Here is a 24,715-nt window from a genome sequence, read left to right on the forward strand (position 1 = left end):
GTCTAAACTCTCAACCCTATTAGACTGGGCAACATCTAGATTAAGCAGTTTTTCTCACCTCACTAGATACTGCAGCCCTTCATATACAGGCTTGTTCCTTAAACCTGGGCCAGTCTCCTTTGTTGGAATCTTCTGAGTGTCTTTGTTGCTTGCAGCATGGGTGGGGGCAGGCCTGGCCTGTATTCTATATTATATCCTTAGTCCATGTGCTTGGAGAACACAAGTCCAGGCACGTCTGGTGGGCATTGCTGAGTTCCCAAGCAAGGTTGAGCAATTCCCCTGGTGTGGCCTTATGCAGGTGAGTCAATGAATTGTAGCTCCCTTGCTGGACAATTATAGAATCATAGGACTGGAAGGGACCTCAAGAGGCCATCTCATCCAGTCCCCTGCAGTCAAGGTAGGACTAAGCATTTCTAGACCATCCCTAACAGGTGTTTGTCCAACCTGCTCTTAAAAATCCCAGGGTCTTGCACCGCACTGTCGGGGCCTGTGACAACCATCTCGATTCTATGATAAGGTCCTCCCAGAAATTGCTTCTTGGCAGCAACCGGGGAATGGGAGCGGTGCCGAGGTGGATGTTTTTGCGGCCCGGGAGAACGCTGGTCCCGAGAGGAGCGCGGGATCTTCTGCGGTGCCGGAGACGGTACCGCCAGAGGGGTGCTCCGCACCGAGGTGCTCGGGCCCGTGTCTTTGGAGGGCCGACTCCATGAGGAGTTGCCTAAGACGGAACTCCCTCTCCTTACGCGTTCGAGGTTTGAATGTTTTACAAATCTTGCACTTATCTGCTTTATCTTCCTGAGACAGGAATCGTGGGGGTCGCCCGTGGGCATGGGCATGCTGCAAGACTTGCAAGGCCTGAAGCCCTGAGACGGCATGCCCCAGGGCCCCGCAGGGCAGTCTTTGACAAGACCGGCCCCTTAACAGCTAAACTACACTTAACACTATAAAGGAAAGATTACCACTTACTAACTATTTACAATGAAGATAAGAGAGAACGCTAGGTATAAGTGGAACACTTGACAAGACAAGAGACCACTGTTCCAACAACCGTCACAGGCGGTAAGAAGGAACTGAAGGGAGGTCGGGCTGGCAGGGGCTTATATAGATGGACATTTCGGCGCCACTCTAGGGGGCTCCCCAGCCGGCCTGACGGGTAGCTGCTAGGGTAAAAGTTTCCGACATCTGTGCACGCGGCACGCGCACACACCTAACTGGAATTGATATGAGCAATCACTCGAAGAAGAATATGGGTGTTCCCCCATGGTACAGAATGTCACAGGGGTATCAATAAAACATTCTGTTCAACTGATACCTATCTATAGTGTGGCTAGGGAAACTAAAGTTCAGCAATTCATTTTAATTGCAGAAAATAATGGATTTAAAAAAAAAAAAAATCAGAATCTCCCCCCCTCAATCACAGAAAATAGAACCCCTGGTTATGATCATACTTGCTAAATAAAAATATAGGATCAAAAATTAATAAGCCAAATTGGTGTTGGACATTAGGCCTAGTTAGTGAACAAACTTATGAGGGGATGGGCTATTCCACCCACCATTCCCTTTGTAGGTCCTTAAAGAAAGACATGGGGGTGGGGGAGAATTGGCTACTGAAGCAAGCTTCACCATCATGGTTGCCACCCCCACTGTCTTCTGGGACCACAGGCCTTTATCATTCTAATCCTGAGGGATGTTCTGACCAGGCAGGGCCAGAGAATTGGATTTAGGTGACATCACCACTTCTACTGGCTCCTGCTGAATCCTAAACATTACCTGGGATGAAATGGGATTGGACTTTAACAGCAGCTCCAGCCACTTTCAACTAACTACTCTTTTCCCCAAAAGGACAGTTGTTACTATCTAAGGGGGGTGGGTGTGGTGGTGATGGTGGTGTGTGTGTGTGTTCCTTCTAAAACTTTCTCCAGCTAAAGGGAAAAACGGATGTTGTAAAAATGAAAGCCTTATTTAATACTTTACATTTCAAATCTTTCAACTGTTTTTCCTTTTATTTTTAATAAAAAGTTAAAAGGATTTTTAATGGTGTGCACGCCATGGTACTAAGCAGATGAAGGTCTCTGTATACCAAATCCTGAATTTAGTTTAACAGTGTTTAGTAGTCAACAGTAACTGGGTTATATTAACACCTGTATTAATTTAGATGGCATAAGAAGTGAGCCAAAACAGGTCCCTCGAAAGAGAGACTCTCCATATAAGAATAGTCCTTGAAGAGGGGCTGTGACAGGGGGCACTCACCTCTTGAACATCTCCTGCTGCTGCATCTGTTACTGCAGGCCTTTTCTTGCCCTGGGTGTCCCCTTGTAGGCTGTCAACATCACTTGGCAGGTCTTTAGGAGCTCAGCCCTCCAGCCAAGTCACAGTCAGAATAAACTCCTTCCGAGGTAGAAAAAGTCCAACAAAAAACTATGTGACCTCACAGGTCTTGAGACCTGTCTCTGGGCCCTTTAAATTCAAGCCTTGTCCCCTTTGTAGGGCTTAGACCACTTTGCTAGTGGGGGAGACCCTGACCCACTCACTACTCCAGCCTCCAACCCAGGGAGCTTATAAACAGCAGTCATTTACTGCTGCCTTCAACTAATAGCTGCTACTTCCCTAGGCCTCTTCCCACATGACCCTTTTAGCTCTACCCCTTATCTTGAGGGTTCAAGCTCACAGGTCCTCTTTCTCCCAGCTTAAGTAAATGCAGCCAGTCAAGCTCCTATGGCCAGAGAGGAACTCCCTTCCTTACCCCTCTGGTCCAAGCCAAGAACTGACCTGCTCAGACTCTGCAGTTCCTTTTATCTGAGCCTGCTTTGGCTTCTCCCACGAGGCCTTTCTAGGCAGGCCTGGAGAACCCACCTCTGATGCTCCTTCCTGGGGGAGGGTGTAGTAGGACCACAAGACCTCTAGCAGGGGGCTACAAAGGGCCAGGTACACCCCATCACAGGTGCCAAGAGTTTGGGGAGGCCAAGGGAGGAAAAGAACTCTACAGAGTAGCTGCAGTGGATAATCTCTAGTACCCATTTGTCTGATGCAATTCCCCCCAATTGTGGGTGAAGAGGGTAAGGTGGTAGCGGATGGTATCAATAGGTGCAGGCAATTCTTGATTGTCCTGTCAAAAATATCCCATGGATGATGGATGATGTTGAGTAGTTGCAGTAGAGAGAATTGTATATCTAGGTCTCCGTACCTTCTGGCATTTTTTGAAGGATAAATTAAACTCACTGACAGACAAGTCTTTATATCACGAATCTCCTGGAGAACCCCAAGGAATGCAGCCACCTCACAACTATTCCTGTGGCTATCCTTCTAGTTGCAGTGTCAACTACAGCCACTGCAGCTTGAAGGGACATTTTGGCTTCCAGTTTGCTTTCCTCAATGAGGGTCTGGAATTACACCCTGTCCTCTGAAGGGAGTTTGTCCCTGAAGTCCAAAATCTTCAAGTAATTGTTGAAATCATTTTGCAAACAAAGCTCAGTAGTTAATGTGGGATTGAAGACTTGCAGAAGAAAACATCTTCCTCCCCAGAGGGTCAAAGTCATTTAGAGCCCTTATCTCTGTGTAGCCTTGGGGTGTTGTATCCTAGGCCTTTTAATGGCTGCTTGCACCACCAGGGAGTTGGGTGCTGGGTATATGACGAGAAACTGCTACTTTGTCTGGTACAAAATAGTGCTTCTCAGTCCTTTTTCAGGGTGAGGGAGCAGGAGGCTTGAGTGTTACTGACTACCCAAGCTGGTTTCTTGATTGCCTCATTTACTGGGAGAGCCACCTACTGTGACCTGAAGTTTATCAAACGTCAAGGAGCTAATGCTGGGTATTCTGGACCTCCTCTGGTGGAACCTGGAGGTAATTTGCCACTCTTTTTAGAAGCTTGTGATATTGCCTGTGGTTGTCAGGTGTGGATGGCAAAGATGTTTTATTGAGGGGAACACAACAACAAAAACAACCCAAAAAATTCTGTTTCAATTCAAAACAAATTGAATTTTTTTCAGCCTCATCTGGTGAGGAAGATGAAACACCCATCAGTACCTGTAGATCTGGTTCTATCTCCTCTCCCACAGACTCTGATGGAGCCAGTAGGTGTTCCCTGGGAAAGATATGGTGGGACTCGTGGACAGCTCCGGGATGTCTACTGTAGAGATCCCTTGGGCCACAATACGGCCACTATGAAGAGTCAACCAGTTGAGGGGGACTGCATGGCATCGGATGGTGGACAGATCCCAGATCGAATTCACCTCTCACTGTGGAGGTGAAGGATTGCTTGGAGCCTCCGAGTCCTGTTAAGGCTGACTCTTTTTTGACCGGCAGAGCTGTTGGTACCTGTGGGTGAAGACTCCTGCCTAAAACCTGAAGGAGGGGCACGCTCCTGTCCCCTGGAGGTAGCTTCCTCCTCTGGTGTCTCAATCTCGCTCAGGAGGATTGGACGTGAAGGAAAAGGAGACGGAGGATAAGATAGGGTGAAGATATCCTCTAGTTGGGTGCAAAATTTGGTTCACCCTGGAGTCAGAGACATTCCGGTTGTCCGGACCAATGGATCCGGCACATTCATGGCCATTGTGGACAGCAAATCTTTATGGTGATGGGCATCGAAGAGTCTATTAAGGAGCTCATAGATGGTGTCATTGATCCTTCGGCTAAGGAATCAGTGCAGATGTTGATATTGGCAGCTACTCTCCCCTTCATCCCTTGCTCTCATGACAAGAGGCTTTAAGTGAACTTAAGTCTTTAGGACCCATGTGCAAGGACATACCGGACTTGGACAGAGTTGGGGAGGGATCCCTTTTCTTTGGAAGCAGATCCTCCTGCTTTTGTGTGCCCCTTATCATCCAGGGCTTCTGATGAGAGTAACTCCTTGGGCTTAGCAGCTCTAGCTTCTATTCCTGAGTTTGGGCTTGAAGGAGCACTGCTTATCAGTTGAGGTTGATGTACCGTAGAGTGGAAGAGGGAGTCTCACTGGCCCAGTTCTGACTGAGGTCTCATAGCCTCCTCCATATGTTTTCTTAGCTGGAATTCTTGAGCCTTGCAGGTTCATGGGGGAAACAAGTGGCAAATGTTGCACTTAATGGAGATATGTGCCTCTCTCAGACAATAGAGACTGCACTGGTGCTCGTTACTCACACAGAAGCAGCAGGGACAGGAGAGACCGTTCTTAAGCCCTGGAACTCTGGGTATAGTCTTTGTCCACAAGGAGGGAAAAAGAAATGTAGTTATACTAACTATACTAAAATACTAAAAGCTATTTACAACATGTTTGCAGGTTTGTTAAGACAAAAAGAAAATAAGAGAAATCTGTGGACACAGAGTTCTGATTCAGGCCATGCAGTGGTAAAAAGGAACTGGAGAGGCATCAGCCCACATCACCTCTTATATCCTTGGGTTTGGAGCACAAGGAGAACAACTGCACAGGCACGGAACAACGGACACAGCTTGTTAGAAATCTCTGATCTCAGGCATATGGTGCACGTGTTCCCACATGTGGAATACAGATAGGGACGGCACTCTAAGAACAGCTGTATGTTCAGCAAGTTTAAGACAAGTGTACCATCTGCAATGTGATGTAAGACCCCAACGACTGAGCCCCTGTAAATCTCAGCTCTGCCATTTCCTCATTTGCATGGTCAAAAGGCTACATGGTTGGTTTAACACAGAAGTCAGAAGAGAAAATAAAACCAGTTTTATTTCTTATTAATAACTGAGACACATCTGTTAGATATTTTGTCACAGAGCACGGCAAGCAGAAGCTCGGGAAATGGGAGTCACCTTGCTTGGTGTTTCATCCTCTGTCAATTCGGCACAGAGTTCTAAGAGGGAGGAAGCAGAGTGTCAGTCACTGAGGAGACAGCATACCCATATACCCAGAATACCAGAGGACATAAGCAAGGGGGCCAAGGTTACTAGTAACCCAGAATATAATCTACAGCCCTCTGCAGCAAGGGGGCGTGGCCTCCTTCCCAGATGGACAGTCCCCTGGTGGCCAGAGCCAGGACACCCATGCTCGCCTCTTCGGAAGCAGAGGGGTGGGACAGGAACCTGAAGTATAAAAGGCAGGCCCCTCCAGCTCAGTTGGAGAGGAGCTGCTGCAGGAGAAGGACATCTCTCATCCGTTGCTAGAGCTCAGACCCGACAGCAACCGCTGCAGCGCCCGAGATCTAGAGAGAATGCCAGAGCAGTGTTTGGCTGTGTTGCTGACTGACAGCCATCCAGCGTGTTGCGGCCGGATTTCCCTACTGACCCAACGGCGGATCACTCTGCCACTGTTAGGGCCCTGGGCTTGGATGCAGTGGAGTCGGTGGGCCTGTGTCTCCCTACCCCAGCCACCTCATCCCTGGGGTGGCAGCCTCCCCACCATAGGCCAAGAGGCTTGTGTTTGTCAGCGGTCCACCCTGTTTAAGGGCCTGGGCCTATAGACTTTGCTGTCCCGTCCAGTCTGAGGGCTTAGGCATAGGGACTCATTATTGTTCTGCCCTGACCCCAGGCCAGAGCCTCCTGACTTTTCTGCCCTGCCTGAGGGCTTGGGCTTCTGGACTTTACTGCTCTGCCCTGCCTACAGGCCAGAGCCTCCTAACTGTGTGCTGCCCCACACTGCCTAAGGGCTGGGGCTTATAGACATTTCTGCTCTACCCCACTGAGTGACAGAGACCCCAGTGCTAATTCCCCCCTGAGGCCTTGTGGCAAAGGGGCATGGCCTCCCTCCCAGACAGCTGTGAATGCCTTACACCCCCAAGAGATAATGGGATCATTTGGGACTGGGAACCTAGGAGGAACATGCAAAGAAAGCCTGAGAGGAACTTTATTATTATTAGAGCTGAGTGAATAATTGATTTTTCAGTTCGGTGGCTTTAATGGAAAATCCATAAAAAATTCAGTTTGTTTTGAACTGAACAGAATTTTTTCTGTTTTTCTTGACTAAAACAAACAAAAAAAAGTGGCCAGGATGAAGAAAGTATTGACATTTTTTAAGCAAAATATTTTGGAAGTGTCAATTCAAAGTATGCCAATATTTGACATTTCCGATTTTCCCTCCCAGCTGAAACTATTTGTCAAATTTGACCCAAATTCATAAATAGTTTCAGAGGTTCAAAAAAATGCCAGCTCTCATTACAACATGGGCCTTAGCAACGGCAGCAACAACCCGTAAGATCCCATTAAAGGGCAGTCCAGGCTTCTTCCCCCACACCTCATAGCCTTCTAGCATGAGCAGAGTCCTTACCATCCTCAGGGCTGTTCTCCTCATCACTAGAGAAGGTGATGGCAGGTTTCTGAGAGGAATGGCGCAGTGCGGCACCCCGGCAACGCCTGGACACACGGGATTGAGGTGTGATGAAAGAAGGGTCTGCATCTCTGTTGGCTATGCTCATGGGGCGGCGGCAGGAGCCTGCAAGAGAAGCAGAGAGGCCATGCTTCCTGAAAGGGGTGAGAAACTCACAGCTACTCTGCCTGGATTGCACGATAGGAGGAACAAAGAGGCTAGGACTGTGCAGCCTTAGGAAGAACATACCAGCTACTTGTCTCTTCTTTCCTGGTTCTAGCAGGGGAGTCTTGCCTCCCTCCTGACATAGAGGCTCCTTGGGAACCTCTGTGGAATCCATACCATGGTTGTGACAGGCATGGAGTTTCTGCTCCATCTCTTCAATCAGAGCCTGATACAGTGAGACAGAAGCTGATAAGTGGGGAGAGGGGAAGGGATTCCATGCTGCAGCCCAGATTCCCCCTGCACCTCCCAGCAAACTCAGCAAACCCACCATGGGAGTTCCCTACATCTCAAGCTTTGTGATCCTTCATCATGGCATAGAAGCAGCTATATCTAGTCTTGCAGCTCATCATGGACAATCACCTTGATTTTGGCCAGTACTAGTCTGAGATAGCTTGGAAGCAGAAGTACTCTTCCAATCTCGGAATTAGTTATCAGAGTCTCACCTTGGTCTCTGGTCGGGTGACCGACCTGCGGAGTCGGCCCAGTGCAGCTAGGAAACAGTTATAGACAGCCAGGTCATGGAGCTTGTCAGCAAAACAATCAAAATTATCTTGCATCTTGCGGAGGCCTCGTTCAGAGAGAGGAAGCAAAGTGAGACAATGAGAAAGGTCTCGATACTGACGCTCTGTTCTGGGGAAAACAAAGATTGTCTTCAGCTTCAGAGTGAAGGAGCATATACTAAGCAAGTTGCTCTAACGGGTGCAATCTTATAAAATCAGTTTAACTGAATGTATAGGATTCATAGAATTTAAGGGCAGAAGGAACAATTAGATCATCTAGCCCAGTGGTTTTCAACCTGTGGTCTGCACACCCCTAGGAGTCCACAGGCTTTGTCTAAGATTTCCAAAGAGGTGTGCTCCTCCATTTGAAATTTTTTTAAGGGTCTGAAAATGAAAAAAGATTGAAAACCACAGATTTAGTCTAACCTGTATACCACAGCCTATTAAGTTTCACCTAGTTATTCATGTTGAGCCCAATAGCATGTGTTTGACTAATGGCATCCAGTCTTGATCTGAAGATATCAGGAAATGGAGAACAGAATGGTTACTTATCCTACAATAACTGTGGTTTGAGATGTTGTAGTCAATGTGGATACCTCATGCACCTGAGCTCACAATCTTTTCTAAGTAGCAGTGTCAGAGCTCTGGATGCATCCGAAGTGGGTAGCTTCTTCCCTTGTGCAGAGTGTGATTTTGGGAAGAATGCTGATAAGCTAATTAATTTCCACTTAAACCAAACTACTTTGGGAATTAATCTCATAGGAGGTCTGAGTACTTTCTTGTCCTTGTAAAAGTAGGTATATATAGGAGTTTAGATATATACACATAGACTTTAAGGTCAGAAGGGACCATTATGATTATCTAGTCTGACCTCCTGCACAACGCAGGCCACAGAATCTCACCCACTCACTCCTGTAACAAACCCCTAACCTATGTCTGAGTTACTGAAGTCCTCAAATCGTGGTATAAAGACCTCAAGGTGCAGAGAATCCTCCAGCAAGTGACCCGTGCCCCACGCTGCAGAGGAAGGCGAAAAAACTCCAGGGCCTCTGCCAATCAGCCCTGGAGGAAAATTCCTTCCCAACCCCAAATATGGCGATCAGTTAAACCCTGAGCATGTGGGCAAGACTCACCAACCAGCACCCAGGAAAGAATTCTATGTAGTAACTCAGATCCCACCCCATCTAACATTCCATCACAGACCATTGGGCATATTTACCTGCTAATAATCAAAGATCAATTAATTGCCAAAATTAGGCTATCCCATCATACCATCCCCTCCATAAACTTATCAAGCTTAGTCTTGAAGCCAGATATGTCTTCTGTCACCACTACTCCCCTTGGAAGGCTGTTCCAGAACTTCACTCCTCTAATGGTTAGAAACCTTCATGTAATTTCAAGTCTAAACTTCCTAATGTCCATTTTATATCCATTTGTTCTTGTGTCCACATTGGTACTAAGCTTAAATAATTCCTCTCCCTCCCTGATATTTATCCCTCTGATATATTTATAAAGAGCAATCATCTCTCCCCTCAGCCTTCTTTTGGTTAGGCTAAACAAGCCAAGCTCTTTGAGTCTCCTTTCATAAGACAGGTTTTCCATTCCTCGGATCATCCTAGTAGCCCTTCTCTGTACCTGTTCCAGTTTGAATTCATCCTTATATGAGTGCCTGAGAGCACATTCGCTTTTGGCCAAGGTGATGGCCACCAAAAAGACCATAGTGTGGGTGATATGGTGGATGCAGCACTGAACGGGGTTCAAAGATAAAGTTTTCATATAGTGCCCTAGGAGGATGATATTGAGGTCTCATGAATTTCAACAGGAGTTTGAATTTGTGGGTGATTCTTCCCCAGACAATAATGTGCGTGTTATTTCAGCTTCATCCCCCTCTGATAATGCTATCCGATTCCATTACAACTTTGAAATTGCTTTCAGTAGCTTTGGCAGAAGCCACTCATCTGCTTTTCAACATTTTAGAAAGTTAGAGACACAAGACTGGAGAGGTAATAGTGACGGTGGCCCCCATAAGGCTTTATGGAATATGCTTATGATTGTATAGGATTGTACTAGAATATGTTTTAGGCTACATATGCCATGTAATAGATCTATGTAGAGGTTATGATCTTCTGAATGTATTCATCCTATTTGTATGTATGTATCATTTTTGTATTCAAAGTTATGAATATTGGCTGTGTACTGGCTTGATTTTAACTAGCCTAGTAGAGCATCTGGTCAGCTTCTTGAGAAAAGTGCACATTAAGTGCCAAATCAAAAACCACTTAAGCCAACAATGAATTTAAGATGCCAATCCACATCTGAGCCTTCCCAGGAGTGTGGCTTGGCTGGTAAAAACTGAGTCATGCATGAACATGTGGCTTGCCCATGTGACTCCAAAACTCCATCTTAAAGCTGGACTTTGCATAGGAGAGTGGAGAAGGTCTCCACCCTCAAGAGAAAGTCTATTTAAGCCTGTGGGAGACCCCTCCATTTTGTCTTCAGCTGGCTAAAGGGATAGCCTCTCCACCCCCAAGGATACCTGAAAGAAACTGGAACAAAGGACAGTAACTACTGGGCATGTGAGTGATTGCTGGACCCAGACTAGAAAGCAACTAGTCTGTAAAAGGAAGCTTACTGGAATTCCTCTAAGGGTGAAGTTCTTGTCTGTACTGTTTTCTTATGGTATTAAGCTTAGATTTGCGTGTTTTATTTTATTTTACTTGGTAATTCACTTTGTTCTGTCTGCCACTACTTGGAACCACTTAAATCCTACTTTCTGTATTTAATAAAATAACTTTTTACTTCTTAATTAATCCACAGTATGTATTAATACCTGGAGGGGGCAAACAGCTGGGCATCTCTCTCTATCAGTGTTACAGAGGGCGAACAATTTATGGAGTTTACCCTGTATGAGCTTTATACAGGGTAAAACGGATTTATTTGGGGTTTGGACCCCATGGGGAGTTGGACATCTGAATGTTAAAGATAGGAACACTTCTGTAAGTTGTTTTCAGTTAGGCCTACAGATGTTAGGGGACATGGTTCAGACTCTGGGTCTGGGTTTGCAGCAGGCTAGCGGGTCTGGCTCAAACCAGGCAGGGCACTGAAGTCCTAAGCTGCCAGGGCAGGAAAGCAGGGGCAGAAGTAGTCTTGGCACATCAGTTGGCAGCCCCAAGGGCGTTTCTATGATTCAACCCGTCATAGTAATATTTTAATCAGACCAACTTCTCTTTTTTGGGTTTCTTGATGATCTCCAGGTAGGTTTTCTGGATTTTTTTTTCCTTCCAGGGTGTGGGAGCATCTGATTACTTTTTTGAGGTGGACCCTTCTGGAATATCTTAGAAAATTGTTCCCCCCCCCCTCAGCTTCTCTGAATAAGAGTGGCAATTATCAAGCAGCAATGTTGAGATATCAATTTCACCTTTTGGAAAAGATTTCATTTTTCACCAAAAATCTTTCAGAGAATTGACGGAAATTAATTAGTGTCCTCAACAGAAAAAGTCAGAATGCCGCAATACATGCACTTAGAGTGCCTTCTGATATTTCAGACATTGCTTCCAGATTGATTGCTTCCTCAATACCTCTCTATAGGTGTGCATGGTTAAGATCTTTGTTGTTACCTATAGACAGTCTAGAATACAAAACCTTCCTTTTGAAGGGGATGGTCTCTTCAGTGCTAAACCTGATGAAGTTTTAGAAAAAATGGAAGACAAGGTCTTCTACTAGATCTTAGTCTGCTACAATCTTTTAGCAGGAAATCTGCTCCTATGTTCAGATACCACATTTATTGCACCGCAACACTCTTCTGACAACAAAAATTACTACACGACCCCAGGAGGGGAGACTGAAGCATGAGCCCACCCAAGCTCCGCCACCCTGGGTGGGGGTGCAAAGTCGAAGCCCAAGGGCTTCAGCCCCAGGCAGGGGGCCTGTAACCTAAGCCCCACAACCCAGGGTGGAAGCACTCAGGCTTTGGCTGCAGACCCAGGTGGTGGGGCTCAGGCTTCGGCCCCAGCAATTCTAAGCCAGCCCTGGCGACCCCATTAAAATGGGGTTGTGACGAAGTGGGACTGTTCTTAATGTTTCCTCTGAATACTGTAGGGGTGCCTCAGTTTCCCCTATGCATTTCTTAAGTCACTGGGTGATGGGATAAGGGGGTGTGATTGTTGCAGAGCAAAGGACCAGTGCACATAAATGGCCGACACACTGTCTCCTGGCAACTAATGGCCTGGGCCCTTCCCCCTGCAAGGAGATAGCTAAAGGTGTTGGAGAACAAAGGAATCAGGTGACCTCCTGGCCCGGGAAAGGGACAAAGCCCAGAGGAGGAGGGGCTGGAGGGTGAGTCAGTTTGGAGCTAGCTGGGGACGAGTAGTGAAGTGTAGACGAGGGTGTCTGGCTCACAGCCCCCCAAAATGGACATGGCTGAGGGGTCTTATTCTCTGTACCTACAAGCTCTGTTTTAGACCGTGTTCCTGTCATCTAATAAACCTCTGTTTTACTGGCTGGCTAAGAGTCATGTCTGACTGCAAACTTGGGGTGCAGGACCCTCTGGATTCCCCAGGATCCCGCCTGGGCAGACTCACTGTGGGAAGCACAGGGAGGGGCAGAGGATGCTGACTGCTCCAAGGTCAGACCCAGGAAGTTGAAGCCATGTGAGCTTCTTGCCCTGAAGACAGTCTGCTCACAGAGAGGAGACTTCACCAGAGTCCAGACTGGCTTTGTAGGGAGCAGTTCCAGAGCATTGCCCGGGGAGTCCGTGACAGGGATAGTGACCCACTTTGGGGTCCCAACCCACAGTTTGAGAACCACTGCCATAGGCAGTACTGTCCACCCTGTTGCTCTTCTGACCAAAAAAGACAAATACCAGTAGCAGCAACAATCCTCTCCTCAATCTCAATAGAGGAAGCCGTCAAACCTCAGATAAGAACAAAAAGAGTTCTTCAGCTAAGTCTTCATTGCCTAATGTCAGACCACAGGTTTGACAGGAAAATTGAGGGCTGCAAAACAATCGGAGTTCTACCCATATTTTTGGAGACTGCCTGTCATTTCTACAATGTATGGAAGATTATCACCTTGGACAGATGGGTCTTGGACACAAAAGGATTTGAACTGGATAGTTAAACCTTCCCTTCCTCCACACAACCCCCCACTCAACTCCCTTTTCTGTACTAAGGACAGAAATACAGACTCTACTACAAGCAACAACGACAATTAAAAAAAGAAAAAGACAATTACCTTTTCCGTAACTGGTGTTCTTCAAGATGTGTTGCTCATGTCCATTCCACAATAGGTGTGTGTGCTCGCCACGTGCACTGGCGCCGGAAGTTTTTCCTCTAGCAGTACCTGTAGGGGAGCGCCCCTAACTCCTGGAGTGGCACCTCTATGGCGGGGTATAAGGGATTCTGCGCACTCCCCCCCCCATCCTCAGTTCCTTTTTACCAGACGACTCCAACAGAGGGGAAGGAGGGTGAGATGTGGAATGGACACGAGCAACTCATCTTGAAGAACACCAGTTACGGAAAAGGTAACTGCCTTTTCTTCTTTGAGTGATTGCTCATGTGCATTCCGCAATAGGTGATTCCAAGCTATATCTGTTGGAGGTGGGTAGGAGTTCACAAATTCTTGGGACAGAGCACAGCCCTGCTGAACCTGGCATCCTCCCTAGTCTGGGTGATGATCACATAATGCAAGGTGAACCTATGGACCAATGACCATGTGGCAGCCCTACAAATGTTCTGAATGGGGATATAGGCTAAAAAGGCAGCCAATGAGGCTTGAACCCTAGTCAAGTGTGCCCTCACAATCGGCAGCGGGGGGACTCCCGCCAGGTCGTAACAGGTACGAATACACGAGGTAATCCAGTTGGAGAGCTGCTGAGTGGAGATCAGCTGACCTCTCATGCGTTTGGCCGAGGCAATGAACAGCTGCGAGGACTTCCTGAATGGCTTTGTATGTTCCAGGTAAAAGGCCAGAGCCCATCTCACATCCAGCATGTGGAGGCGGCGCTCCTCACTGGATGCATGGGGTTTGGGACGGAGCACCTGCAGGAAGATGTCCTGACCCATGTTGTAGGTGGAGACCACCTTGGGGAGGAATGAAGGATGCAGTTGGAGCTGGACCTTATCCTTATGGAACACCATGTATGGGGGTTCGGAGGTCAGGACCCTGAGCTCCCAGACCCATCTAGCTGATGTGATTGCCACCAGGAAGGCTATCTTCCACGAGAGGTGCGACCAGGAGCATGTAGCTAGCGGCGCAAATGGGGCACCCGGCAACCGGGTGACCCATCAACTGGGCCAGCACCAAGTTCAGGTCCCACTGCGGGACTGGGGGCCTAACGTACGGGAAGAGACGATCCAATCCCTTAAGGAATCAGCCAGTCATAGCATGGAAGAATACTGTGTGTCCCTGCACCGGCAGGTGGAAGGCCAATATGGCCGCCAAGTGCACCTTGGCGGACAAGGGCGCTAGGCCTTGGGCTCTAAGGTGAAGGAGGTAGTCTAAAATGAGTTGGATCGGAGCAGCCATGGGGCAAAACACCCCGATCAGCTGCCCACCAGGAAAACCAAGACCACTTCGCCAGGTAGGCCAGACGTGTGGAGGGCCATCTGCTTTCCAGGAGGATGAGCTGAACCTCTTCCGAGCATGTCCTCTCCTCCCGGCCTAACCATTGAGCAGCCAGCTGTGAGGTGGAGTGCCGCTAGGGTGGGGTGGAGGAAGCGGCCCTGTTCCTGGAAGAGCAGGTCTAGGAAGGACGACAACGGCCACAGTGGGGCGACAGCCAGACTCGTGAGAGTCCTGTACCAATGTTGCCTGGGCCATGCTGGGACAGTCAGGAGGACCCGGACCCTGTCCATTTTTATCTTCCCCAAAACCTTGCCAATCAACGGGACCTGGGGGAAGGCATAGAGAAGCTGGCCCAACCACAATAGGAGGAAGGCACTGGAGATGGCGCCTGCACCCCAGTCCCTCCTGGAGCAGAAGCGGGGACACCGGCGGTTCTGCCGTGTCATGAACAGGTCCACCTGGGGAGTGCTCCACTTTTGGAAAATCCTGTGCACCACCTCTGAACGTAGTGACCACTCGTGCTGGGAGGAGAAGTCTCAGCTCAGGCGATCCGCCCGCAGGTTCCGGGCGCCCGGTAAATGGTGAGCTTCCAGGCAAAAATCGTGAGCTATACAGAAGTCCCACAGCCTGAGGGCTTCCTGGCAGAGGAGCGGGCCCCATCTTGCCAGTTGATGTAAAACATCAAAGCAGTGTTGTCCATGAGAACCCTGACCACTCTGCCCTCCAGGTACAAGCAGAAGGCTGCTCATGCCAGACGGACCGCCCTGAGCTCCTTGATGTTTATATGCAGGGCAAGGTCCTGCGTGGACCACAGACCTTGGGTATGAACATTCCCCACGCAGGCTCCCCACCCCAGGTCCGACGCATCAGACAACAGATCCACTGATGGGGGCTTGCCCCTGAACGGGACCCTGTGGAGCATGTTCCCCGGGAAGGACCACCATTGTAAGGAGGTGATCACCGGTTCGGGCACAGTGAGGACTTTGTCCATCCTGTCTCTGGATTGGGAGAACACCGAGGCCAACCAGAGCTGGAGGGGCCTCATCCTGAGTCTGGCGTGGTGAACCACATGTGCGCGGCGAACCACATGTGTGCATGCTGACATGTGACCCAGGAGCTCGAGGTACGCTCTGGCTGTGGTCACAGGGAACCTTGTGACTGTACCAATGTGCTCCCTTAGGGTCTCAAACTTGTCCGGTGGGAGGGAGGCCCTGGCCAATATCGCGTCCAGGACTGTCCCAATAAACTCTATGTGCTGCACTGGGACTAACGTGGACTTGGTGTCATTTACCAACAGGCCCAGAGTGGCGCATGTGGACAGGAGTGCCACGTGATTCTGAACCTGCGACCTGAAGCGGCCCTTGACCAGCCAGTCATTGAGATAGAGGAAGATCTGGACCCCGTGACGTCTGAGGTAGGCCACTACCACAGACATGCACTTTGTGAATACCCTGGGAACAGTGGACAGGCCAAACGGGAGGACTGTAATTTGGTGGTGTTCCTGCCCAACTGTGAAACAGGGGAAATGTCTGTGCCCCTCAAAAATATGAATGTGGAACTACTCATCCTGCAGATCAAAGGCAGTGTACAAATCCCCAGGTTCCAGGAAGGGGATGATAGTCTGTCTGGCCTCCATGTGAAACTTGAGCTTTACCATGTACTGGTTCAGGCCTCGCAGGTCCAGGATGGGCCTGAGCCCCCCCCTTTGGCCTTCAGGATAAGGAAGTAGCGGGAGTAGAAATCCTTGTGTCTGAACTTCACTAGTACCACTTCCACCGCTCCTAAGCCAAGGAGCCACCCCACCTCCTGCTTGAGCAGGGCCTCCTGAGAGGGGTCCCCCTGGAGGGACAGGGAGTGGGAGGGCGGGGTAGAGGTAAACTGGAAGGTGTAGCCCTGGGAGACAGTGTTGAGGACCCATCGGTCCGAGGTCGGCCGCGACCACTCCAGGAAAAAAAGCACATAACCGGTTGGAGAATATTTAGCGTTGGTGGCCTGGGTGGGAGCCTGCTGCGGCTTAAAACTTGGTCCTGGCCAGAGCCGGGACATAGAGGCCAAGGGTCTTAAGCGTTGTGCAGGAATCTTTCAGGCCGTGCAATTTCATGTCCGTCTGTTCTGCAAACAGGGCCTTGCCATCGAATGGAAGGTCCTGTAAGGAGTTCTGCGCCTTGCTGGACAGCCCAGACAGCAGGAGCCATGACGCCCTCCTCATGGACACCGCAGAGGCCATAGACCTTGCAGCCGTATCCGCGGCATCTGACGCTGCCTGAAGGGCTGCCCTGGCAGCCGCTGTACCCTCCTCCAGAGCCTTGAACTCCTTTTTGTCACGCTCTTGGAGGGAGTCTTCAAATTTGGGCGGAGAGCCCCACAAATTGAACTTGTATCCCCCCAGGAGGGCTTAGTGGTTCGCCACCCTTAACTGGAAACTCTAGGACAAATAAACCTTTCTCCCAAATAGATCCAGTCTCCTTGAGGCTTTATTCTTAAGAGTAGGGGCTGGTTGGCCCTGCCTCTCCCTGTGGTTGAGGGACTCAACCACCAGGGAGTTGGGGGCAGGGTGGGTATACAGGTATTCGTGCCCCTTGGCAGGCATGAAGTACTTCTGTTCCACCCTCTTAGAGATGGGGAGCAAGAAAGCCGGGGTTTGCCACAAGGCATTCAAAATCTTTGCCACCCCTTCATAGAGTCGGAGGGCCACCCTACGTGTTGCCGAGGCCAAAAGGACGTTGAAGAGGGAGTCCGCAGGTTCCTCCATCTCCTCGGCTTGAAGGTTAAGGCTTGATGCCACCCTCTTCAACAGTTCCTGGTGGGCTTTAGAGTCATCCTGCAGGACAGGCGGAGGAGGGGCTCTAATCACATCAGAGAATGAGGAGGATGGGGGTGCAGTACTCTTCATAACCACCGGTGACACAAGACCCATCACTTGATCCCCCTCTGGGCGCAGAACTGGTGATGAAAGCCCCACCGACTTCTTCCTGGGAGGCTGAGATAGGGAGACCGACGGTCTCTCCGAGGCTCCGGCCACCGAGCGAGCCACCACCGGGAGCCCCATTGGTACCATGGTGCTAGCCAAGGAGCCAGGTGCCACTGCACCTACTGTGGCACCTGCTGTGGCACCGGCAGAGCAGGCTGTTCAGCCTGACTAGCCTGTCCCATTGACTAATGGCTGCGAAAGGAGGCCGGGCTGGCATACAACCTGCCGCTATCCTGGGACCAGGAGGAGTGGTGTTGTCAAGAACAGTGCTAACCACAAGACCATGATCCCGGCGTGGAGGAGCGGGAGTGCTGCCAGTAGCAGCTGCTCTGCGATAGGCTCTGACGGGCGGATCCGCAACAGCAAGGTGACGGCGATCGATGCCTGGAACTGTGGGAGCGGTGCCGCAGCGGGGACCTCGAGCGAGACGAATTACGGGAATGGCGTCAATGCCCGTACCCCGACGGGCTACGGTAGCCTCGGAGACAAGGACTCCCAGTGCTGTCTGTCCCGGTCTCGACGGGGCATGCTCTCCTCGCGAGGTCTACGGTCCCTTGAAGCAGAGCAGTGCTTGGAACCCCTGCCAGTCAGTACCCAGCCAGACAACATGGTGGGGGTCGACGGGGACCGGCACGGACTGCGCACAGGGCGGTTGCTGAATGGCATTGGGAACATTCTCTAGATCGTGAACTGTACCAACCAGGCAGCGACTGTCGGGATCCAAGCGGTGGCTTGCCGCTGGACCGGGGAGCCAACAGTGGCGGTGCCCCTAGTACTGGCAGAGACATAACATCCTGGGCCGCTTGCAGAGCCTCCAGGCATCAACATCCAGGGAGGTTGGCGCAGAGTGGGCCGGGCTACTCCACTCAACCTGAGTTGGAGGCCAGGAGGCTGATAGAGACCGAGAACTGACCAACGTAGGTCTAGTCTGTCCCCGGGTCTTATGCCGGTGTCTCGGTGGAGAAGACCTCTTAGCTTTCTTGGAGCATCCTGCGGATGGGGAGCAGTGCTGGCTGGTGGAAGGCACCGAAGGGTCACCGCGCACCGACGCCGTGGTGCTTGGTGCCGACTTGGAACAGCACAATGGAGTCAGGGTCAAGGCCGACTCCATCAAAATGGCTCGGAGCCAAACGTCCCATTCCTTCTTGGTCCGAGACTTGAAGGATCTGCAAATCTTGCAGCGATTGCTGAGATGGGTTTCCCCTAGACAGCGTAAACAGTCCGCGTGCAGATCACTCACGGGCATTGGCCGCTTGCAAGTGTCACACGACTTAAAGCCCGGGGCATACCCCGACCCGGGCACACTAAACTAAGTCTAAACTAGACTACTTTAACTATTGGTACTAACTATGAACTAACAGAGTCCAAGAGGGAAGCTGCAGCCAAGCTGGAGCAGAGCAGTTCTTTCACACCTTCACTGGTGGCAAGAAGAAACTGAGGGTGGGGGAGCGTGCAGCTCCCCTTATACTGCACCATAGAGGCGCCACTCCAGGGGTTGCTAGAGGTGCTCCCCTACGGGTACTGCTGGGGAAAAACTTCCGGCACCGGTGCACATGGCGAGCAAGCACACCTACTGTGGAATACGCACAGGCAATCACTCAAAGAAGAAGTTCCATTAAGTTTCAACATGGGATTTTCCTCATTTTCTTATCCCAAAGGACAGATGTCAGACTGATTTTAGATCTCAGGAATCCAAACAGATATCTGAAAGTTCTAATTCAGAATGCTAATTCTCATATCACTTATCCCCTCCCTTTCTACTTTGGACGGATTTGCTGCTCTCGATCTCAAGGATGCTTACTCCCATATTTGTACAATACCATCTCAATGCAAATATCTTCATTTCACCCTTGGTCAGGACTATTTTCAATACAAGCCTTTCCCGCGGTGCTCAGAATTTTTACCAAATGCCGTTCTGCGGTAGCAACATATCTGAGCAGATTTTGTTTTGTTTTCTTCCCATATTTAGACGATTGGCTCCTAAAGGCTTCTTCTGAAGAGGAAATGAGAAACACCATTCAGTTCACTTGTTCTCTGTTCAAGAATTTGAGCCTTCTAATAAACAAGAAGTCTCTACTGTCACCATCTCAGAGAATCTCCTTCACTGGTGTAATTATTAAGTTGCACTCCAGCATTCAGAGATTACTTCCAAAGCCCTCTCAAAGTGGGTCATGACCCCATTTTAATGGGGTGACTTTACTAGGCCTCAACATATGTGACTAAGAATGAGGCCACTTCAAACACTGGATATCAATGAATCCCAAACTCAGTATGGGTGGTGTGTTCAAGATATTCAAATATTGGAGTGATGATTCTCTTTAACATGGTGGCTGAGATCAGAGAATGTTCTCAAAGGAGGTTTTATCCTCCTACTGTAATAGTTATATCAGATGTGACCTCCAACCGACTCTGGAAACATTGCAGCAATTTATTAATTCGAGGCCTGTGGAATCACCAAGAATCCCATTTGCACATAAATGTGTTAAAACAACTGAGGGCCATCTGTCTAGCTCTCAAGTTGTTCCTCCAAGTAAAGAATTCAGTTGTTCAAGTTGCCACGGACAATAGAATCATAGAATATCAGGGTTGGAAGGGACCTCAGGAGGTTAACCCCCTGCTCAAAGCAGGACTGATCCCCAGACTGATTTTTGTCCCAGATCCCTAAATGGCCCGAAGGATTGAACTCACAACCCTGGGTTTAGCAGGCCAATGCTCAAACCACTGAGCTATCCCTCCCCCGGGATATATGTCAGCAATGTATTATGTGACGGAGCTCATTTATCTTAACTTTGCAAGAAGGCGATAATACTATGGGACTGGTATATTCTACACAGCATTTATTAGTGAGAGATCACAACAAGATTGTTGATTGGCTGAGCAGAGATTCCACGCAACTGCATGAATGGTCACTGAAGGATTCAGTGATTCAGATTATTTTCAACCTTTTGGACTGCTGAAATATCAGTCTTTTTATCACCAGATTAGATACCAAATGTCCTTGTCTTTGTTCAAGTGTGGGCTCAGTCAGTCAGTTTGTAACTGAGTTTTTGTAGCAACCTTGTTGATCCCAGGATATTAGAAAGGTGGATGAGGTATTATCTTTTATTGGACCAACTTCTAACGACAAGACCTCACCCCAGATTTCTTTAATTTCTGACTTTCCATGTTCATATTTTAACCTACCAGTCTTCTTTCCTAGACCCCATACTTAAAGGTGAATCCAAATTGCATGCTTTTGATGTAATGTGAGTTTTATCCTAGTTTCTGGACAGGACTAAGACTTCAGGGACTTCCCAAATTGTTTATTTCCTATGCTGGACACTACACAAAGGTCAAACTGTTTCTGCCCAGTCGTTTTCTAGATGATTTAGACAGCGTATAGTGAAGAGTTTTAAGATTTCTTCCCACTCTCCCCTTGCTGGTCTTTAGGGCTCACTCTACAAGTTCAGTTGCTGCAGTATGTGCTCAGCATTTTCCTCTTATTGAAAATATGTAAAGCTGCTACTTGTGGTTCAATTCACACTTTCATTAAACATGGCAGCCAGAGCTGTTGCTTAGTTTGACAGAGTTGTACTTCAATCCTTGTTTAATTAGGACTCAATATCCCTCCATCCATTCTTGAATGCCAAACTATCCCAAGAGTGGGAATATGCAGAGGACACTCAAAGGTTACATACATGTAACCAGATTTCTTTGAGATGGACTCTGTCTAATCACACTCCCTTGTCCACCTTGGGAATGGAGGTTGTTCATAAGTCTGAAATGTTCAGAACTTTGTACAAAACATTGGTTAAGTCAATGTTTAGTTGTAAACCTTTGAAAGATTACAGCTTTGAAACTTTACTACTATGCTGCTTTTAACCATCTTAATTTAAATGAAACAAGCACAGAAACAGTTTCCTTAGTCATTTTTTAAAAACTTTTCCTTTATTTCTTTAGTACTTTATGTTTAACACAGTACTGGACTGTATTTGTGTTTCCCTCCCCACTGCTGCCTTATTGTGTACTTACAGTTCCAAATGAGGTGTGTGGTTGACTGGTCAGTTTGTAACTCTGGTGTTTGTAACGGAGGTTATACTGTAATACTATTAAAACTCTGCTCAAATGTTGAGGGGAAGGGTAGGAGAAGCATGTGAGTACTCTAATAGACATTGCTACCAGAAAGTTCCATCATCCAAAATGGCACCAAGAGGCACATCCCAAGAGCTGAATACACAGAGTGCATCTCGAAGAACTCCTGTTACATATAGGTAACCTTCATTTCTTCTTCAGGAGTCCTCTGCATATTCCCACAGCAGCAGGCGGATGTGGACCTCTCTGGATGTCTTGGATCCATAGCTATGAACAAAGTGTCCTAATACTTCTACTTACTAGATAGCGAGGATTTTAGAATAAGTTTTAGAGCAGCTTAAAATATTTACTGGAAAGAATGACAGATCTGAAGATGAAGCAGCATAGTTTTAACAGACATGCATTGTGCTCTGCAGTCTTCTCAGCAGAGCTGGTACCAGGGGGTTTGAAGCATGGATAGTGAATACTATGATATTACAAGTAGAAGGTACTGATGCCATAAAAGACATCACTAAAACAGATTGGTGTAGTAACACAAAATCTATGAACGTTGTCAATACAGCTAGTGGCTGTCTGGATGATCTCAGCACCAATGAAGTCAATATCATTGAGATTGTGCTGGCAGAGACCTGGGGTAAGTCTTTTCCCACAGGGCCACGACCAGAATCAATATTGATGCTCAGGGACCTACTGCAAAATTTTGATGCACCCTTAATGTCAGATGGCCTGGAATTTTTAGGAGCCTGAACAGCAGGACTGGAGATGGTGATCTGTGCAGCTTGTCCATGTGATGTTTAAGCTCCCATATGAGGTCTGACCTAAGGCTTGTCATGCAAGCTTGACAATAAGGACGATGAAGCTGCAGGGACTGACCTTGAGGTTCCTCGATCTTTAGAAGCATCCAATGGTGAGAAGCCAGGATCAGAGTCAGTATGAATGGACTATTCATTCAATTAGAGGTGCCATGAGGCAGGACTCCTTAGCCCACTATATTCTTTTTGAAAATGACCAACAGGTGTCAACATGGTCAGGGATGTGATCCTCCCCTAGGCAAAATAAGCACCAGGTGTGCCCATCTTTTAACATGATGGGAAACAAAAAAAAAAAAAAAGTTTTGATTTGTGATCTGTTATTATTACAGGAGAAGCAAAAACCAAAACCTGAATAACAAAATAAAATTATCCAAACTAGGAAGAAAATTAACAGAAATACTAACACTACATTAAACTGCACTGCTACCTATCACTAACCACTTTAAAATATTTTACAAATAATGCACAGTGATGAATAAGAGTGAGAATACGCTGACTCTTAGCAATGGGCAGTGAGAAGGAACTGGGGCGCAATTGGGGCAGCTCTGCCCTTTGTGATGTCTCCCCACCAACAGTGGAATATGTTTACAGACTATCACTTGAAGAACCATTGTGGCCAGAGTTGGGGTTAATGTGTCTGTTTGGTCAAGATGAAGACTCCTTTGATGAAGGAGGACGGTGAAGTGCCTCCAGAACTCTCTTCTCGCTCACAAAGATCTTCCAGTAGCATCAGGCCTGGCCACTGATGCGACTGGCAAGAGAGACCAATTACTTTTTCCTCCAAGCATTCTCAAAACTATGATACCCACACAAGGAAATAAAGAAACAAATCAACAGAGCCAGACATGTACCCAGAAGCCTCCTGCTACAAGACAGGCCCAAAAGAGAAACCAACAGAATTCCACTGGCCATCACCTACAGTCCTCAGCTTAAACCTCTCCAACGCATCATCAGTGATCTACAACCCATCCTGGACAATGATCCCTCACTTTCACAGACCTTGGGAGGCAGGCCAGTCCTCGCCCACAGACAACCCGCCAACCTTAAGCATATTCTCACCAGCAACCACGCACCGCACCATAACAACTCTAACTCAGGAACCAACCCATGCAACAAACCTCGATGCCAACTCTGCCCACATATCTACACCAGCAACACCATCACAGGACCTAACCAGATCAGCTACAACATCACCGGCTCATTCACCTGCACGTCCACCAATGTTATATATGCCAGCAATGCTCCTCTGCTATGTACATTGGCCAAACTGGACAGTCACTATGCAAGAGGATAAATGGACACAAGTCAGATATCAGGAATGGCAATATACAAAAACCTGTAGGAGAACACTTCAACCTCCCTGGCCACACAATAGCAGATGTAAAGGTAGCCATCTTACAGCAAAAAAACTTCAGGACCAGACTTCAAAGAGAAACTGCTGAGCTCCAGTTCATTTGCAAATTTGACACCATCAGATCAGGATTAAACAAAGACTGTGAATGGCTTTCCAGGTACAGAAGCAGTTTCTCCTCCCTTGGTGTTCACACCTCAACTGCTAGCAGAGCACCTCACCCTCCCTGATTGAACTAACCTCGTTATCTCCATACTGATTTATACCTGCCTCTGGAGATTTCCATTACTTGCATCTGAAGAAGTGAGGTTCTTACCCACGAAAGCTTATGCTCCCAATACTTCTGTTAGTCTTAAAGGTGCCACAGGACCCTCTGTTGCTCTTTACTTTTTCCTCAACATTTACAATATGGATCTGCTTCTAGATATATGGAATGGTGGACCCTAGTAATCTTAGCAAGGCCAAGAAAGCGAGTTATAAGGTTACTGACCAGGTTGCAGATGGCCAACTGCAGTTGGCCAGTTGTGCAGATGCTTAGAACAGGGCGCTTCCAGAATTTGAGAGTTCCACTCCTGACCTGAGAGGAGAGGGATCCCTACTTGATGTAAGAGAAGAGTTGAAGCTAGGAGATGGTGAATAGGGACATCTCCTGGAACAGTCATGCTGAATGCAGAGATCGTGTCAAGGATCCTGGTGCTGGCTCTGGATTTTGAGGTTTTTAAACGTTCTCTTCTTCCCACTCAAACCTTGGTGCCTGCTTGCTAGGGTACTGCTAGATGGCCTTCTTGACCCCATCTTGGCTCCTGCCTCCTCAGGATTAGGCACAACTTTCACAGACTGCTCAAGTAAATGTAATTAGAGCCTTAAGTCTCTGGATTTTTAGGTCCAGGAGGTAGATCAAACAAACATGTACTGGGGATATGTCCTTTCCCAAGGCAGAATAATGTGCATAGCAGATGCCTTTTCAAGGGCATAAGA

The 24,715-nt window shown here is 48.2% G+C and overlaps 1 protein-coding gene across 5 annotated transcripts in view; it reads right to left on the minus strand.

Annotated features, from left to right (window-relative positions):
• Nucleotides 1–5,653: 5,653 nt before the first annotated feature.
• Nucleotides 5,654–24,715, minus strand: part of NCAPD2 (non-SMC condensin I complex subunit D2) — a 78,164-nt gene continuing 59,102 nt past the window's right edge. The window contains exons 28-31 of one of the 5 annotated variants that reach the window (XM_034787631.1): nucleotides 7,912–8,098; nucleotides 7,493–7,634; nucleotides 7,205–7,369; nucleotides 5,654–5,795 (exon numbers count right to left, since the gene is read on the minus strand). In XM_034787631.1, coding sequence (XP_034643522.1) covers nucleotides 5,713–5,795; nucleotides 7,205–7,369; nucleotides 7,493–7,634; nucleotides 7,912–8,098 — 577 coding nt within the window. In that variant the 3' untranslated portion in view covers nucleotides 5,654–5,712. Of the gene's footprint in view, nucleotides 5,796–7,204; nucleotides 7,370–7,492; nucleotides 7,635–7,911; nucleotides 8,099–22,447; nucleotides 22,651–24,715 lie in introns of those variants that run through there. The other 4 variants (XM_034787638.1, XR_004647878.1, XR_004647879.1 and 1 more) reach the window with 4 other exon arrangements.

Source organism: Trachemys scripta, chromosome 1, assembly GCF_013100865.1.
Source record: "Trachemys scripta elegans isolate TJP31775 chromosome 1, CAS_Tse_1.0, whole genome shotgun sequence".
NCBI lineage: Eukaryota > Metazoa > Chordata > Testudines > Emydidae > Trachemys > Trachemys scripta.